Source organism: Pteropus vampyrus, unplaced genomic scaffold (genome assembly GCF_000151845.1).
Source record: "Pteropus vampyrus isolate Shadow unplaced genomic scaffold, Pvam_2.0 Scaffold62, whole genome shotgun sequence".
Lineage (NCBI taxonomy): Eukaryota > Metazoa > Chordata > Mammalia > Chiroptera > Pteropodidae > Pteropus > Pteropus vampyrus.
Window position 1 is genome coordinate 5,487,557 of NW_011888843.1, and position 20,258 is coordinate 5,507,814.

At 33.7% G+C, this 20,258-nt stretch overlaps 1 protein-coding gene across 5 annotated transcripts in view; it reads right to left on the reverse strand.

Moving 5' to 3' along the window:
* WDR7 (WD repeat domain 7) overlaps window positions 1-20,258 on the reverse strand; it is a 293,007-nt gene that overhangs the window by 144,363 nt on the left and 128,386 nt on the right. For all 5 annotated transcript variants that reach the window (XM_023531156.1, XM_011361110.2, XM_011361108.2 and 2 more), the window contains one exon: window positions 13,976-14,092. In XM_023531156.1, coding sequence (XP_023386924.1) covers window positions 13,976-14,092 — 117 coding nt within the window. The remainder of the gene's footprint in view (window positions 1-13,975; window positions 14,093-20,258) is intronic.

The following is a 20,258-nucleotide window of genomic DNA, read 5'->3' on the forward strand; positions in this document are numbered from 1 at the left end:
ACATTTTTACTTAAATTTGTTGGTGATTACAGCTGATGAGAAACATTAATAAATCCAATAACATTTTTCTACACGGCCATTTTGAAATGTCAGCCATTGCTAATCAATAGACTTCTTTTCTGACTGGTCACAGTAGCTCACAAAATGGTCACAATGACTAATTTTGAGATCTCTTTACAAGTCATGCCCATAAAAAGCTTAATCCAAATAGATACTAGTGTTGTACATTCATGCTTCTTCTCTAAGGAAGGAGCCAATTATATTATTGGCAATAGCTACATTTGTTTTTAAAATGCAAAATGGGAGCCTCTTTTAAATTAACATCTCCAAATTAAACTGCACTTAACTGCACTATCTCTGTCATTTAAACATGTCAACTCATAAACCCGACAAAGGACAAGTTGTATATGCAAATTTGTGACAGATGTTTATCAGTCACAGCTCTGAGGCATCACCTTTGACTTATAAGATTCTTAGTGATTTTTTTATAAGCTCTAAAAATTTGCTAAAATTAATATACAAATAAAAAGTATAATCCTATAAAAATTCTAATAAAGTAGTCTCAGGAAAATAGTATTTATTTATTCTAATTTGAAGTTAAATATTAGTATAAAAATTCCCATTGACAAATGGGCTAAACCATCTTCTCGGAAGTTTTATTTGAAAGGCTTCTTCCAAAAAAATTAAAATTACTACAAAGCATAAATCACGTAAAACAAAATAATCCTTTCTGTTCATATTATCTTCTTTTACTTATAATTTATGAGAAAGAGATTGAGAGCTCCAATAAAGAATTAATATATTCATATTTAGCATTTGAAGAGATTAAGTCTATTTCAGATTTCAAAAAAAGTACATACTTATGTGGTTGTTTTTATACAATAGTTATTGCTGGATATGGTGGGTGATTTCTCGAGGAGAAATTAAATACAAATTAAAAGCTTCTTTGATCTCTGTACGACTGTCTGGTGAGGGAATCACATCCCCAAATGCGTGCTGACAGGATCTACCCTAACCCTCTGAAATGAGGCCCAGCAGGAGCCCCCCTGTCCAGGGGCTGACTCCTGTGGCACCCTCATTGTCCCCAACAGTGGCTTAAGGGCTAGTTGGTTAGTAGTGGCAGATGGTTTCATTTGTTCCACATTTTCACCCTTCACCAAAATTTAGGTGAATCTTGGTCAAAGATGAGAGGAAAGTACTGTTACTGCACCTGTTGCTTTTACTTCAAAAAGAACCAACTCCAGTTGGAAGAGAATAAGGAAAAATCTGTTCAATTTGGCTTTAGCTGGTCAATAAAACATTATAAGTAGGCTATCTGACTACTTTGTATATGACTACACAAATTTTTCTATTAGTTGTCACATTTTCTTCTCTTCTTTAAAATTAATCTCATGAAGCTTTAAAAAATACATCTCATTGTTAAAGTATCCTTAAAAAGTATATAGTATATTTATAAATACATTAAGTTCCTTTACATATTTCCTGAATCATATGCAGTCAACTGCAAATATCTCAATATCAAAAAGAATCAAGGCATTAATACTGGAAGGGCTTAGAGTTTTATTCTTTTACCCCAAAACCAAGTTTTCTTAAAGTGATACTTTAAATAATATAGTACATGAATAATCTTATACACACCTGATTTATTATAGCTTTTGCTAAAACACAGTAACATAAGACCTAAGTTTTAAATCAAACAAATCAGTCATTTATACATTCTTATAAATACTTCATCAATAAATACTTGTCATGAAAATCACGACATATGCAAAGTCTGAAATAGAAAGTTTTACATATTGTTGAGATATATACAACTTCCTGACACCCATGGGCCGGTGGTTATACCTGCTCTATCACATGACAATCATTTAGTCAGTAATGCTTGAGGTGACCCCTGAAAACCATAAGGATGATTACTGCTGTTGTTTGCTAATTAAAAAATTACATATTTCCAATACTACTGCAACTCAATGCATTTCCAGAATGACTTAGAACTCCTTTAAGTGTATGTAGGTTAGACTCAATACTACAAATGTAAAATTCATTATCTTAAACCTATATTGTCCATACATGCAATGTATTTCTGATTTTAGCAAGGCATCTGAAGAATCTCTTAGAGCGTTATGAACAAGATGGGGAAATTTGAGTTGGCTGACATTGAAAAAGGGTCGGTTTGTATTAGGTTGAGAAACTGAACCCACACGGTAAGGTCAGGTGAGTAGGTGGAGCTCTGCAGTTGTCTCACCAAGGCCTGGTCCCCAGTGAACTAGTTAGCATATCACACACAGAAGGCTTGCTCACCACTTCACAGAGGACGTAAAGCTGAAAGAATAACTAATCTACTGGATGGCAGAGAAAAAATTTCTAGTCCGAATGATTGGCTGAATCCAACAAGCCAGTAATCAAAAAGGATAAATATCAAGCCCTGTTCTAAATTGGGAAGACTTTAATTAACAGTACTTTACGTAAAAATGAGGAGTTTAGGTTATTTCGTATTTAGTAGCAGTCAAAAATGTAGGCTGCTTCCAAACAACAACCAATTTAATTTTAGAATTATGGACTCCAGATAAAGGGAAGTTATAGTCCCATAACACTTGCAGTGGTCTGCTAGTGGCAGTGTGGTCAGTTCTGGGTGTCAAGTTCTAAGGAACACCATTGACAAACAGGAGGGTGTACAGACAAATGAAGAGGGAAGTGTCTGGAAATCAGGTCGTAAGAAAAAAGAGAGGACATGGGAGAAATTCTCTCTCTCTCACTCTCTCACACACACAAACACATACCCCAAGCAAAATATGGAAGGAATGATAGTGTAAACAGTGAGCCCCACAACTGCACGGATGTGTGTGGTGAGAGAATCCTAAAGGTGACCCCCAACAAGTCACACTCTTGTATCGTCCCCTCCCCTTGAGTGTGGGCAGAGATCTGGAACTTGCTTCTAACCAGTCAAATATAGCAAAGTGGGTAAAAGACTGATCCAGAATCTAGCTACTAGATTATGAATTAGATTGTGAACTAGATTATGAAAAATTATTATATAGTTTTTCAACTATATGAGAATACAGCAAAAATGGGGAGAGGTTATTACATGGCACATGAATTACACTAATATTCTCTACACCAAATTCATAATAAAGCACTTAAACGACAATGTAAATTATTACACTTCAATTGACATTTGTAAATGTAAGCATTCATTTTATTAAAATGTTGTGTTAAAAATAAGGTAACAATTAGCTTATTTTAACTGTAAAACTAGAGAACGTCCAATAATCAGAATGTTTTAAATATAATTAAACAAGAAACTAAGACATACTCTAAGGAAATTTAGAGGATGACATTCAGCTCTTGGTTGTTTTGTGTATCCATCGGTTGAGCTGCTCCTGCACCACCTTAGTTCAGGCCTCATCAGCTGGTGCCCGGACCACCGCAACATCCTCCTCCTACCTGGTTTCCCGGCCCTCGTTAACTGTGTACCCCCACTTGCATTGACCCCCCAATATGTTCAGCACTTAGAGCCAGTGTGTTTTGACTAATGGCAGTCAGATTATCAACTTACCAGGTTTAAAACTCTTCGATACTTCCTAATTGTCCTCTGAATACAGCAGCTCAGCCTGACACACAAAGCCTTTCATCATCTAGCCTGCGCCTTTAACATCATCTCTTGTCAGTCCTGGCCCCGCCCCATTCAATATTCAGTCACAGTGAACCACTTATACTTCACCCCAAATGCTATATCACCTCTTGCTCGCTCCCTCCCAAGCCTTGACTCCAGCTTGGAAAGCTTTTCTCTCCCCTACCTTTTGCCCAGCTAATTCCTTAAAGTTCAAAGATGCTCAACTAGTGTGTCATGAATCCCCCACATGGCCTCTCCCAAGCCTGTCTGGCTACACTGAAGACCGTGCTTCTGCAGGGCACACATCTGTGGCTCCACCACTGTACCACAAAGAGTGAATGCCACGTTCTGCACACTGTACAGTAAAACGTGCACCTTGACATCGAGCCAGGTCCTCTAAAAAATCATTTATTTACTGGAACGTGCAGAAATTTCCACGTGAAAATATGTAATTGAGGCAGACATACACCTTAGCATCACAAGTACCAATGTGCAAAGTGCTGTGCCCAGAGATGGCTGGAAGGGAACACTGTGGCAGTGATGACTACAGCCGTCGTCCTGCTGAACCTTGGGCTGCATTGCTGGTATTTTCTTTACAGACTGTTTCCTATTTTTCAGAAGTTCTCTTCCCTAATCCCTAAGCCAGTCGGTAAATTTATCACGAGAAAATAATGAGTGAGGCATTAGCAATGATACTTGTGCAGGTAATAATGGCAGTAACAAGTAACGTCAAAACAAATTCTAAAAAATCCAAATTTACCATGAGAAATAGCTTTCTATGAATAACGCATTCTATAGTGTATTGTATACAGTGAAAAACACAGAAGAGTAAAAATGTCATTTTATGATAAATCGTACACATCTTACAACAAAACATCAAAATTATTTTAGGTGATGGATGGTAACAAAATCAACACAACTGAAACACTGTGATAAAATTCAGGTGGATGGGGAGGCTCGGGGCACCTTAACTGATTCTCACTTTTTCTTCTAGGTGTTCCCAAATCATATTTTAACATTCACTGCAGATTTTTGCAATATCTGAACAGTATAGTAACCAGCTTAGAGTGTCTTATATCCAGTTTACTCTCATTTTGAAAAACAAAGTATTTTGTCCATCTGCAGATTTTTACGTTCATTCTTCATACTTTCTTTTTCAAAATTAACCAAAAGAGTGACTGTTACCACAGCAGCAAGTTTTCATAACCCTTCAATGCAGTTCACGAGATCGTGAGAAAAAACTAACTTAAAATACCTTACTTTTTCTTTACTCCTCTACTCACGTCAACTAAGCGTTTTTAATGTCTCTCTCTCCCTGTCTTTCATCTTATAGACACCATCTCAACCCTGGCGGAGCTCGGCCCCCTTTGACTTTCTCTTCTTTGGAACACAGCTAGGAAACAGAAGAAGGGAAGGCGGGTGGACAAATCACACACTCTGCTTGTTTCCAGTTTATTCTGGCTTGGACTTGGTGGCATTATTTTATGTCGCCCTTCACTACTACCTTCGGTTATGTGCCACCGTGTTCTACTTTAAAAATTTTTTTGTTTTATATTTAATTTTTAATTTGCGAAACTATACATTGTTTAAAGACTCAAAGAGTTCTACAAGTTACATAAAAAAGCAGCAATCCTATCCCCATTTTACGCTCTGCAAAAACCACTTAAGACTCTTTTTGAAAATTCTGTGTTGCTACTTTCTAATTTATCAGTTTTAGGTCTGTCGTTCTTTAGGCTTATAATTCCCCACTATGGTCATAAATACTGGGTTCTCCTTCACGTATACATGACTTATTTGCACATCTATCTCTCTCTCCTTCCCATTCTCTCCTCTGACACACACACACACCCATATTTACTCACATACCACATTCACACACTGTCTTCTGCTTTCTTCCTCTGCCTCCCAATTTATTATATCATATTTCTTATTAAAACTACAATATCATAATCAACCTTTATATTTTTATAATAATGTGCATGCTATTCATAGCCCAACCATGTGGCTTACCAATCATGAGAACTTTTTCAGTATTACTTTTACCCCCTCCTTACAGTTAATAATTGTCTTTGTTGTTGTTGTTTACTTGGTTTTCTACAGGTTTCGATAAGTTACCTGCAAATTCTCACCAGCTGTGTAAATCTAGAATATGAGGAAGCAAGCTAGGGAGCAGACATCAAGCCCAGCCTGGTGAGTAAAACAGTTAGGTGCTGCCAAGTATCTGGAACATACATAGTTCAGTGCATTTGAAGAAGCCTTAGTAAAATTAACCCCATCAGTGTGAGACTCTTCCCATGAGGGGCTGCTAGACCTTCAAATACAAATGCTTGTTTCCCAGAATTCTCTTCTCCGTGTGACTCTCTGGATGGCTAGGTTCCTGAGGTTATGTTCCTAAGGAGTGGACTCACGAGACAGTGGGATAGGGTTTGCAAGCATGAAACTGGGAGCCAGGCTTTATAAACTCGGTTACCTGGATCACTGGGTCCCAAGCTTCCTCTTTGTTGCTACTCCATAATGTGGTAGAGCGCCTCCTCCACCAGTTCCTGATAAAAGCATGGGAGGTGCATTTTTTTTGTTTGTTTGTTTGAGATTAGCATTTCTGAAAATGTCTTTATTCTACTCTCACGTTTAATCGATATTTTGGTGCGGTATACTTTGTTCTACTTTTGAACATACCCCTTTTAAAAATTGAGTTAAAAAGTAAGCATCCTTTGCAAGTATGAGAGCTTCAATAAATACTTCTCCTTTTTCCTTCTTGGCAAGGCTACTGATGATAGTATAGTGAAGATATTTTTTTTATCCTTTAGGATTTATCATATTAAATATGCTTTTATAAATCTAGCAGTGATTCCCAACTAAATGGTTACATCAGAATCTTCAGAAACTCTTTCTATATCATTCTCTCCCTCCCATTCCTCACTGATCACCGCTGGCCAGATCTGAATATGCAAATTACTTCTCCCTTGGCTATCATAAATATAAATAAATATCTTTTTTTAAGGCTGTTATTATTTCTATTTCATCAAATGATTCATTCTTCTTGGTCAGATTCCACTCAGACAAAAAAAGGAAAAAAAATAATCAATATAAAAGTCTTTAAAAATATATAATAATTCATCTATATTTCATAAGCTAGGTTTTAGAAATTTTTGAAAATTTGCATGGAACTTTGAATGTAGCTTATTTCTATAAAGTATAAATTTGTCTAAAATTTATTTCCATGGGAGTGATGATCAAATTACCTAGAATAAACATCATCAAGTCATCTAGAAGAACTGATTTATAAGTTAGTTGCAAACTAATTTATTCTATTTATTAAAGCAAATCACTTAAGGATGATAGTAGTGATAAGGATGGGGGCAGGAAAGAAGAGTCACATAACATTTCTTGAGCACTTATTATGTGCCAGTTCCTCTGCTAAGAAGGCATGCATCATCTAATTCTCCAATCTTACTATCCTCATATTTCAGGTGAGAAAATTGAGGCTTGGCATGGTCAGGTAACTTGCAAAAGGCCACACAACAAATAAGCGAGGAAGCTGACCTCTGAACACAATGGAACAATACAGCCTGTGTTGCAACAATAAATATTTTTAAATATTTTAATTACATATTTACTATTGCAAACTGGCTTTTCATCTAGTTGATTTTAATCTGTTTTTTACATCACAGTAACATGAGTTTATTAAACCTTCATGAATAATACTTCTTCAGGTAAAAATGTCCCAACAAACGATAAACACAACCAGTCATCAGTCTTGCCCTTTACAGCATAAACTTCATCCTACACTCAGCGCCTATTAAGTGCTCAACACTTGGTAGGTGCTTAGAAATACCTACTAAATGAAAACAAACACCATGGGAGTAGAATTAAGTACATCAAGCATGAAGCCAATACATTCCACCAACATTTAAACCCCTTCTATATCTGTTTAACAACCCTTTCTTTAAAGTAACAGGATGTAAAATCTGCTATGTTCCACAGGAACATGTCTGACCTGATAATAGACCCTCATTCCTGAATGGTTCTGCCAGTCCCTCAGCTCCAGCCAGGCCATCCTTCTCAGCCCTCCAGAATCTTTGTTTCAAAGTCTCTAAACTTACAGTGTTAGCTCAAAAGCTTTTCCCATGTCTGTCCACCTCTGCCACAAATGCAGGCTTACCTCATATGTGACGTCTACCCTTAACTAATCTCCAGTGCTTGGAATTCTCTTATCTAAAGTCTATCGTATGTACATGTATGTCGTGCATGTATGTTGTATATGTGTGTGTGTGCAGCTTTGTGTGAATATATAGCCCCACTTAGACCATCAGCTTTTTAACTAAATGCTTGCTGTATTAAATCCTCCCTAGAATGTGTTGATAGGAAAATACAAGATGCATATTAAGGTTTTTGTTGAATTAAATGAAATATTCCTTACACTTCTTTTAGGTGGTACCAATGACATTGAAAAAAATATTATACAAGAAGGACAAAGAGGAAGTAGCTGGTTCAGTTTCCCTGAATCTCTTTAAGTAACCCATGTTTATTTAGGATATATAGTTATTAAAAGAATAAAGATGGCTAAGTATTCTCACTTGATTTTTATCCTACCTATAAGGGAAGGCTCTTCTTTCGGTATGTCACATGAGAGAAAATACATTTAGGTTCATGATTATCTTTACTTCAAATAGTAAACATTAACTATCATTTGTGATCAAAAATTTTAAGTTAAGACTAATAGAAGCCTTTGTACTTGACAATTAACTTTAATCCAAGAAATCATTTGGAAAGTCAAAGATGCTAGTCAATTTAGTTATCTTTTTGTATATTAAAAGTGGCTATAAAGTATCAGGAAGAACTCTTCAAAACCCCACATCTGCTTTAAAATCTGTTTTCCCCTTTAACAAGGTTTGCACAGTAAAAGTAATCATTAACAGGTATGACAAAGTCTGTGAATTATGAGACACTGTTGTCATTATTTTTGTGAATTACAACTTTTGGTCATATGGGTTTGTTATCAATTATAAGGGCAATTCATGTAATATACAGATATACAATAGTGTACCACAATCTAATACCATTCATTCTTATTCATGAGGTATTATTACATAACTCATAAAAAGCCAAACCTGAAGTTCACCCTGAAAGTTACCCATTCACATGAAAGGCTTTTTTTTTTAGCAGCCCTACATTCTTATCTAAGTATCTCTGTTTTTTTTTTCTATTTACTCTATCAAAAAGAATATATAATATTAAATCTGAAAATCAAACCTTAAGCCTTTGTAATCTAATATCATATATGTGCTGGTATATTTACGTGCATAATTTCACATGAACATAGAATAATTCTATCTAGAAAATATATAAAATTATCTTCCTATATTATCTATGTTTATTTTTAAAGAAAACAGGAAGTCTTGTCTTCACATTTTAAATATTTCCTTATGCTTTATAACACACTAAACTACATTAAAATTAAAATAGATGATTCTATATCACACAAAGAGAAAATGATTTGTCAGAATGAACATATTTATCTTCTTATAAAACTCTTTTTAAATCATACGGTTTTGAACAAATTACTTCCATGTAAAAGCACAAGATCTAGAGGCACATGGCTTGGATTCAAATACTGACTTGCCATTTCCTATCTGGAGCCTTTATGTGGAAAGTTACTTAGCCATTCTATGCCTCATTTTCCTCTCTCGTAAAATGGAAGTGAGAATGAAGATTTATCACAATGAGTTGTTGTGAGGATTAGAGAGCCCAGAGCACAGCCTGACATATATTAGATATTCAATAAATGCTAATGAGTTATTGTGATAATTATTATTTGAAGTCCCAGACTTTTAAATGTGTTCTCTTAGACGAGTTTGCTAAGATAATGTCCATCACTATTTATTCGACCAATTTCTTGCAGAAGTATTACATGCAAACAGACTACACATCTATGCAAAAAAAATAAAAAGTGCTATTATTGGAAAATATCATTATGACAGATTTGGTGCCAATGTGACAGTTGATTAATTCATGTTACGGCACCTCTGATACTTCACAATGTTTAATTCACTCAATTACACAAACACTTTCTCAGTCAAAATACACTGATATAAAGTAGACTTCCTATTTATAAAAGCCTAAAAAGTTTTTAAAGAGAAACAACATTCAAATGGTATTTATTAGCCATCTTTTGTCCTTGTTTTTGCCTCTTTTTCTTTTGTGCTTTTTCTTAGGCAAGTCACTCCAGTTCAAGCCTTTAAACATAACCCTGAACACATTAAATTGGAGTGTACACTATGTACACCATCACACAACACGATTCCACACTCTCATTCCACAGTGAGTTTAAATGTCACACCTCCTGGAAAAACTCAAGATTCCTCTCCTTCCTCTGAGCATCTCCCTCTCCCAGACCGGCCACCTTGCTTATCCTGCAATGGGCCACCCAGCCACAGAGGCATCTCCTGGAGAACAGCAACTCTGGTATCTCTAGCTCTATGTATGCTTTGCAATCAGGCGGAACTCACTCCAAGTCCCAGATCTAGCGCTTATTAAGTATGTGACCTTATAAAAGTGACCTCTCTGACCTTGTTTCCTCATCTGCAGCTGGAAAACTACTGGTGTCCACTTCAAAGAAATGTAGTAAGAGTCAAGAGTAAAGTGTGTGGATGTCGTAAGTTGTCAAAAGATGTTACTTTCAATTTTTCTTACCCTTCTCTATTTTCCCTTTTTTCTGTAACACTTCTCATCTTTTTTATTTTAACAAATTACATTTAAATTTTCCAAAAAATTAAACAAAGCCATCCGATTCATACATCATTGATGCTTTTGTTGTAGGCAGTTGAATCTGTCAGCTGTGCTGCTGATCTACTATCGCCCTCTCTCTTTTTGACAATGTCAGTGACTCTTGACCCTTTGTCACTATTATGTGGTCAGTTTGTGTCCTTGCAATATTGAACAAGAGGCAGGACACTGCAGTATGACCCTCAGAAGAATATAGTGACTTTCTTAAACAGAACCATGCAGGCTTGTGAATAAAAGCCTTCCAAAATTCTTTTTAACCTGCAACTAGGGGGAGGTTTTAAAATACAACATTTTAGGGATGTATATAGCTCCATCCTCACTCAGAATGCCATCCTTTACCATGATGAAAACTACATAAAGATAATTAACAAAGTCACCAAAAGGTCTACCTTAAAAAAAATAGATAACTTACCTAAATTTTTTCTGTGTAAGTCAGGTTTAGTGAGATTTATTCTATTAATATAATTATGACCTATTAATATTATAATGAAAATAAGAACACATTATTTACAAATATTGATTATATATTATGTTTATATAAACATTTAAATTATAATACTAAAAATAAAAGTATACATATAAAAGCAAACACAGGTTTATAGCAATATTCTGTGACTTTGAAATTATAAGTCATCTAGAAACAATCTTAATGCTTTTATTTAACTTTAAAGAAAATACTATTACTATTGTTAAAATAAATTTTAAATATAGAGGATTGCAAAACCTGAAGCAGTTCCCTTAAAAAGAAAGTATATTCCCCTGCATACTGTACAATATAAAAAATAAATATTTTAATACTTTTACTACATTAAAAACTATTAATCTGCAAAAATAGCTAAAATAGCTTTGATATGTAATTTAAAACATGTGGTTAAAGAAAAGAATTTGATAAACCTTAAGATAGAATGCTAAGTAAAACCGAGTGTGTGTGTTGACCAAGGCACACTGTGGCATTACTTTGTGGAGCCGATCAATAGATATTAGCTTTAAAAAAAAAGAGATATAGAAAGAAGCTGCAGTGTATTTTTAGAATGACAGTGAGAAGGTTTAAATTGTCTCAATCAAGACTCAATTTTTTCTTCTCAGTTTTTCTAGCTGTTCTCTTCCAGTTAAGACTCTTCATTTCAAATAAATTTAATTAGTTCCAATTGATCATAGCCAACACCGTTTTATCCATGGTTCTTTTATAAGGCAAACACTAACAAAGACTGCTAGGCACAGATTCAAGTGCCATAACACAACATTCATACCTCATTCAATTCTCACCCAAAGGAAAAATTTCAGAAAGATATTCTGCCTATGGCAAAAGCACTAAGTTATACTTCATATTTTAATTGCTATCTTGGTAGGTTGTTTAACTGAGTTAATTAAAGAATTAAGTTCCAGATGACTACAAATATAAAATTAATACAACTATGCAAATTAGCCTAACTATAGCCATCAAATAAGAATCTATTCAAAAAAAGGAAAATAGCTTTCATGATATGATTTCTATTTATTTTATGAGGAAATATTATTAGAGCAATTCTTTCCAAATAAGTTGAAAAAAAAAAAAAAGATTTTTCAAAGTGAATGGCTAATGTGACCTGTTTTCCCTTTTGTATTTGTGCTCTACAATTCTGGCTATCCCCAAATAAGATTATTGTGCTTGAAACAGGTTTTTCTCTATGCATCTACCATATTTTTCATAATGCAATTTATATAGGATTCTAGTCAATAAAAAGAAATATGGTTTTCTTCTAAACCCTCCCAAAAATCTATACCACATCTTAATCAAGTCACACAATCTAAAGGTAACCTGAACGGCCTACAGACTGCAGCATGCTAGTCGCTTTGACAACATGTGAAGGAAGCCTTTTTTTAGTTATTTAAATTCTTTGGATATTGACCATTCTTGCCTCTAGTATCCATGGCCTGCAATGAATAAATCAACTGATAAAGCCATTCGTCACATAAGTTTAACTGAACTTCTTACAGATTAAAATATACTTTGTGCAGCATTAATTGACTCTCCAAAACTAGATTTTCATTTTTAAGCTTCTTGATTTTTTTTTTTAAACAATCAAATAAAAGCACACTCATGTGCTACAATGCTGTCTTATGACTTTGGTGGTGCATAATTCAAAATTTCAATGTGCTGATTTAATAATGCTTATTTGAGTGCTCGAAAATTTCTTTTATTCCAGAATGCAAGTTGAGTTAGTCTTTTTTCTATAAATTAATCACTACTTTTTATAGACAGAAGGCCTTTAAAATTTACAAGAAATTAAAATGTAACAAAACATTTATAACACCATAAAATAAAGCGATAAAAATAGACTAAAACAAAAACTAGTTTAAAAAATCTGCAAATAATTTACTTTAGTAGCTACTGAAATAAATTCCACATTTGTGACGTGCAAATGACGTTCAGAAAAGTTGAACGTTTCTGAAATAATGTATATTTAAGGCGGATGATTTTAATCAATGAACTGATACATTAAAAATAACTTAAAAATAACAAGTAATAGCCATCACCATCGTCTCATTTTTCCTGAAAACCAGATGCTCCCCAACTTAGTCAACTACTTATTGGCAGCAGTGGCACAAGCTATGGGTTTTGTGATACAGGCTTTGTAAATTTTCAAGGGAGATCATTAGGCTTCTTCCCAGTGAAGACACTTTAAAGGCATTCAGATGGTAATAGTAAAGAACCTGCAACACAGAGCTTTAACAGAAAAAAAATGCTTCTGTTTTTTTCTCCCTTTAATTTTTGTTGAAAATGTTACTGGTATTTTCTGGGCATGCTTCTTTTCAAATTATTGATTACTATTAAGTTAATATTTGTTGCTTCATAATAATTATAGATGTGTATCATCAGATTTTACCTTTTAACCAACCTCATCAAAAAAACCCACAAAAGTTTATCATCTTAACACCAAAAAAAACCTATACTAGGTTGTTTCTATCTACTGTGCACTGGAAGAAATTGAGCCGAATGCTTTTGTGGATCCAGTAATTGGAACTGCTTTAAGTCTATAAAAAGATAGGCTAGGCTGAACATAGGTGCTGTCCAGCTTTCCTAAATTTTACTTTATGTCTAGTTATGTGACAAATAACATAGATAAGAATGTTCAATACTCGAGCAATGTAGATAACTTAAAAGCAGCATTTATTTCTATAATATAGGTACAAAGTATATCTGAAAGTTTCCTTACGTAGCCTATATTGCATATATCGCTATTACATCTTACCCTATAATTGCAAAACCTTTCATAACATGATAGCTGTATTCCTTAACAAGTTCCAAGGCTTTAGTAATTATCCTAGCCTCTGAATTAGAGGGTCCTCAGAAAATCAAATGCATAGCCGGCAGGTTCATTGTTACAGCAACAATGAGCAAGCCAAATAAACATTTCCTCTCCTTTACAGTTCAAGATCAAAAAGGACACTAAACAGTCCTATAAAACTAAACACTCCATCGATGCAGGTTTCCATCCTTGCCATCAACATATTTAGTCCCATTATAAATGACCTAAAAGCATTTTCCAATATTGGACAAGGCTCATCCAGATAATGTTAAAGATGCCTCCTTACCGGTCGTGATGTCATCATCTACGAGATCATGCTCTTCCTCTTGGACTTTGGCTTCTGGCCCCGAGGTAGTATCAGGAGCCGTGGTGACTGTCTGCATGGCTTCTGCTGAGACCCCAGCTAAAACAAATGAGCATTGCAAGGTTTAATTTTTAAGATCTGTAAGAAAGGTAGATCTAAACTCTTAAACTCTTAAATCTTTTTTGCTTACTGGCTGCAAATGCCATACATTTAAAAAAATATAACATATTCACCAAATTTAGAAAGAGACACAAAGTAATGAATCAAACATTCATGTGTGTTCTGTTTCTTTAGATGTACATATACATACATGGGTGCAAACAAAATTGACTTTTTTCACTAAGATCTGGGGAAAACAGAAATATGATTAAATAATATTTTTACTTGAAGTAAAAATGTTTTTACTTGATTCCTTTCAACAATTTTGCTACAGTTATTTTAGCTGATTTAGACATAATTATGCTCAAAAAAGAAAAAAACCTAGACGTGAAGGACTAATTTAAAATTTACTCTCTTTGATATTAGTTTGCTTATAATTTGGAGCTGGGAAGAAGGATGGTGACAAAAGAGGGATTTGTGCCCTGGGTCAATGTAAAAGACCTGACATGCATTGCAGAAAGAGTATAACATGTCCATCTATGAAGAAATTAGATATTACCTCAGATAATTATCACACTGAAAGAACCTAACTGAAGCAGACAGGTGAACTAGCTCAGGGTTCCGAAAGCTTCCATTCTGTAAAATCACCTGAGAACTTAGTAGTTCATACAAATATCTTTTCCTGACTCACGGTCTTCTCATCCCTGATGATTTATTTTGTTGTCAGTTTATATCTACCACATTATTTCTAAATAGGCAATGAAGAGTAGGGTGACTCAATATTTTTCTTATGGTTATCAACAGATACTGCTTGATCATGGCATATAAAAATCTCACTGTTGGAAGTTACTTTAGGAGGTGAATCTTCTAATCAAATCTTCTTAATAAGTACTTCAATAACTGCATGTATAGTATCCATCAAAATTTAAAAACCAAAAGCTACAAATACTCAAGGATTTCTTTTTTTCCAACGTGTATTAATTTAAACACTTCTCTGTGAAATTCCACCTTGCTGCCTCTGGTTTATGAAAGGCACCAAGATAGGAAGAATCTTAGTCATTAACCACCATGAGAGATCCAGAACTCGATCTATCAGGAGACAGCTCCACGGCCTAACACTTTAAGTTTGGGGAAGAGAATATACCATGTTGTACTACCACTATGTTCAGAATTGCTACTACAAAAAAGTGAACAGTGCTATATCAATGGCCCCTGCTGAATGCAAAATGACAATGCCATCCCTTTGCAGTAACATTTTGTTGTCGGATTTTCAAGATAAAATATTAAAATAATAGAGAGGGATTACTAGAAATGTAGTATTAATTGCTTAAGTAAAATAATCACAAAGAGGATATAAGAAAGTAAAGGCCACATTCCTAAATATTTATTGCTTAAATATAAAATCAAAGATCATTATTAAATCAAAATATAAATCTCTGAAGTCTCTCAATATTGTTCCTTGCTTAACCCTTGATAATTTTGAAAATGATCAGAGAAACAGGGAAAAGATATCAAGAAATAGTTTAGATAGTAACACTTATCAGTAGTATTTTTCTTTCCTGTAAAATTAAAAGGTTCCATGAAAATAAAGCTGGCATTTATGTAGCAACCAGTTTACAAATCCACTTAAATTGATCTCTTTTAATCAGAGAGGTTAAGTAATTGCTCAAAATAGCACAGGTACTAAATTCGAGAACCAGAACTGCCATGTAGGTCTTTTGATTTCAAACCCCAATATCCTTTGATCACCAAGTCCTTCCAGGGGCAGAGTTCCAGGATAGGAGGTATGACAGAACACTACAGCATAACCATGACAAATCATGAAATAATATAATACTCAATATAAATATTGTCAAGCCTTCCATGGAGTTCTTGGGCTATATGAGGTAACAGTTCAATTGAGAGAGTTCAGTACTTTGGGACAGAGCTTAAGGAACAAACATGTATACCTCAAAGTAGCCAAGGATGAAAGACCACGTAGCTATTCTGAAATTGAATCTTTGATTGCTGCTTTCAAAGTAATGGGTATAAAATCCTTTTTCTCTTGACAGAAAAAATGAAAATACAAAGACTAAAAGAAAACTACAAATCAATATCTCTAATAAATATAGTCTCAAAAATCCTCACCATAATATAAGCAAATAAAATTCAGTAACATATAAAAAGAATTATACACCATAAGTTAGGTTTTTTCCAAGAATGCACGTCTGATTATATATTCAAAAATCAATCAACATAATCCAAAATCTTAAGCTAAAAAAAAAAAAAATCATATGATCATTTGAAGCATTTGATAAAATTCAACGTCACAATTAAAAAACTCAGAAAAATAAGAATAAAGGAGTTCCTCAACTTAATAATGAAGAGCATTTACTAAAAATCTATAGCTAACATTATACTTAATAGTGAAAGACTGACTACTTTCCTCTTGTGGTCAGGAATAAAGTAAAGATGTCCACACTAGCCACACTTATTTATTTTTAATATTAACTTATAAAATGATCGCCCTGATAAATCTAGTACTCATCTGACACCATACATAGTTATTATAATATTATTGACTATATTCCTTATGCTGTACTTTACATCCTCATGACTACTTTTTAACCACCAATTTGTACTTCTTCACTCCTGCCCCATTTTCACCCATCCCCTCAACCCAACTCGCATCTGGCAAACCACCAAAATGTTCTGTGTATCTATGAGTATGTTTTTGTCTTATTTGTTCGTTTTTTTTTTTTGTTCTTGGCCCCTTTTATTTAACATAGTGTTGGAAGTTCTAGCCAGTGCAATAAAGCAAGAAAAGGAAACATATAACATTTGGAAAAGATGAGGTAAACTGACCCTATTTAAGGATAAAATGATCATCTACATAGAATATACAAAGGAATCTAAAAACAAGAAAATTGAACTAATGAGTACAGCAAGGCCTCAGAATACAAGAAAAAAATATTTTAAAAAATCAGTCATATTTCTATATGCTAGCCATGTGAACACCTTAATTTTAAAAAAAATGCTAATAATAATGGTTCAAAAACTGAAATATTTAGATGCAAATTTCTATATGCTAGCCATGTGAACACCTTAATTTAAAAAAAAATACTAATAATAATGGTTCAAAAACTGAAATATTTAGATGCAAATCTTAAAAAAAAAACATATACAGGACTTGTATGCTGAAACCTACAAAACATGGATGAAAGAAATCAAAGAAGATCTAAATATATGAAACAGAGAGCCATATCATGTTAATGGGTTAGAAGAATCAACATAGTAAAGATATCTATACTCCACAGACTGATATACAGGTTTAATGTAATTCCTATCAAAACCCCAGCACAAATTTTTTAGATAGAGATGAAATTATTCTACAATTATATGTATAGACAAAGAAATTAGAATAGCTAATAGAATTTTAAAGAAAAAAATAAGGTAGGAAAAATGAGTCTGCCCCATTTCAAAACTTATCATATAAAGTTATTAAAACATGTGGCTTTTGGTTAGTAGATGCACACAAATAGGCCCAACTGGTATTTGACAGGTGTAAAAGCAGTACAATGGAGGAAACACAGTCTCTTCAACAAATGGGCTGCTGCCACTGGATGTTCATAGATAAAAATACAAACTCTGACCTAAGGCTCACTCCTAATATAAAAATTAACTAAAAATGAATCATGGACTTAAATGTAGAACAAAGAAATATAAAGTTTTAGAGAAATAAAAGAAGAAAATCTTTGAGATCTAAAGCTAGACTTGATACCAAAAGCACAATCCATAAAAGGAAAAAAATTGGTAAACTGGACTTCATCAAAATTAAAAACTTTTATTCTAAAAAAGGCCCTATTAAGAGGATAAAAAGACAAACTACAAACTGGGAGAAGATTCACAAATTACATATCCAACAAGAGACTAGTACCTAGACTATATAAGGTACTCTCAAAACTCAACAGCAAACAGTCTGGCAGTTCCTCTAAAGGTTAACCACAGAGTTATCCCATGACTCAGCTACCCACTCCCAGGGAATAAAAACCTGTGTCCACACAAAGACTTGTACATGAGTGTTCACAGCAGCATTGTTCATAAAAGCCAGAGTGTTTAAACAATCTGAATGTCCATCAACTAGTGAATAAATGTAAAATGTATCACAAATATTTTAGAATCATGAAAGTAAGCTGTATCTTGATTGTGGGAGTGGAAATATTACCATTCGCATTTGTTTAAAACTCATAAAATTGTACACTAAAAAGAGTCAATTTTACTGTATAAATTATGCCTCAATAAACCCAACTTAAAAAAAAGATACAATCAAAGGTACTACATATCACTGTCCTAAAGAAAATTGAGGATTTTGAGGATTATGCCAGAATACAATGCTATTTCAATGAAACACAAAGACTAGAAAAATTGTTTTATTTTCTTCCTAGTATAAAAAACTAAATTATCTGAAACATAAAAATCACTTCATCACTATCCACTATCAATAAGATAATACAATATTCCTGAGAAATATGAAGAGTCCACATAGAAAATACATGGAACCTTCAGTTTCTTGCACATTGATAGTCAAGATTATAAATATCAATTCTTTATATGGTGTTACTTTGCTTTTCTCTTACATATTTGATATAAGGAAACTTACTTGTCAAACTGTGCTATAAAATCAAAGCCTTATTTACTTTCTGAGTATCGCCATAATATCTGGCAGTAATGAACATCTCATAAAAGTTCAATAAACACATTTTGAATAGAACTGAATACCTTCAATCCCATGACACAAATTATGTTATTAAATATATTAGAAAACAATAAGTGTGCTTTGGGGAAAGATATACAATAAAAAGGTACAATAAAGAGATGATAAAGAGATAAAGTAAAGGGATACAATAAAAATACACGAAAAATTAATGGAAAGAAGTGAGATACTTAAAAAAAGTTAGTTTCCAAATACAGGTTTCACAAAATAAAAAAAATGAATGTACATTATGCCATACAATAGGTGTGTCTATAAATGGGTTCTATATTGTGAATCAGGAAGAAAATAAAGGGAAAATGGAATGAAGCAGAAATTGGGTATGAGTTAACTCTGGACATGGCAGAGAAAGGAACCTGAGTGTATGGGGGGTCTGTGGCTAGTGGCAGAAGAAAGAAATGGAGGACAGGGAAGACTATTTTGAGACCTTCATGCCATCTAGATTTCCAAATACTCAGATCACTATTCATGGTGTGCACACACACACAAACAAATTTCCAGTTTGCATGCAATAATTTTAATTGCTTTAGAAAAACTTTTTTTAAATGTAAATATAGAAATGCAGTTTTCAAAATTAGTGTAATAAAACTGCACTTGCATCTCGCCATCAGTAAAATCAGGTACATTATTCTAAAATTTATCTTTCAAAAGTTTGTAAATTACCATTATAATCATTTTTCTACTGCTGGCTAATATCTGAGTAGGATAATATGAACTCAGAGACTTCAGTGTCATGTGATTAACTTAATAATCAGAGATTAAATACTAAATTTTAATAGAGTAACATTTAAAATTTAGCACTTTAACCGAAACTGGAATATAAAATCATTTGAGTTCATTATAATTTTATTATGTCATTGAAGATTAGATAGAAGCAGTAAACAATATTGTTAAGATGCTGAAAGAAAAACATATACCATAATATTTATAAATATTAACAAAAATTATGTTTCTCATTCTCATAGTAATATAGATTTTCCCTGAGATTAAAAACGAACCTAAAATAGCAGGTATGTTTTATTTTATCAGTTTCTCACAACTGTGGTTTTCCAATCGTCCAATTAAAATAAACTAGAAGCAATAATCTGATAGGAACATTTACTTTGAATAAAGAAAAATTTAACAATAAGGAAGGCAGAACGTGCGTATCTAGAGTTTGTTTTCAGGCAGAAGGCTTTACGTTATTGGAAGCAGATCTCTGCAGTGACTGACCACATTGCCCCACATTCTCCGCAATCCTATGACAGACAGACGGCCTGCCTCGCATTAATTCACTTCACACCACTTCTATCGATCCACAGCCGGTTCCTTAGTCTCTCTGCACACATTGCCTGTCTGGCTGCCTATATCCACATCAGCACATACACACAAAGGCCAGAGAAAGATAACCTTTTGCTTTCCATTAAAGACACAGTA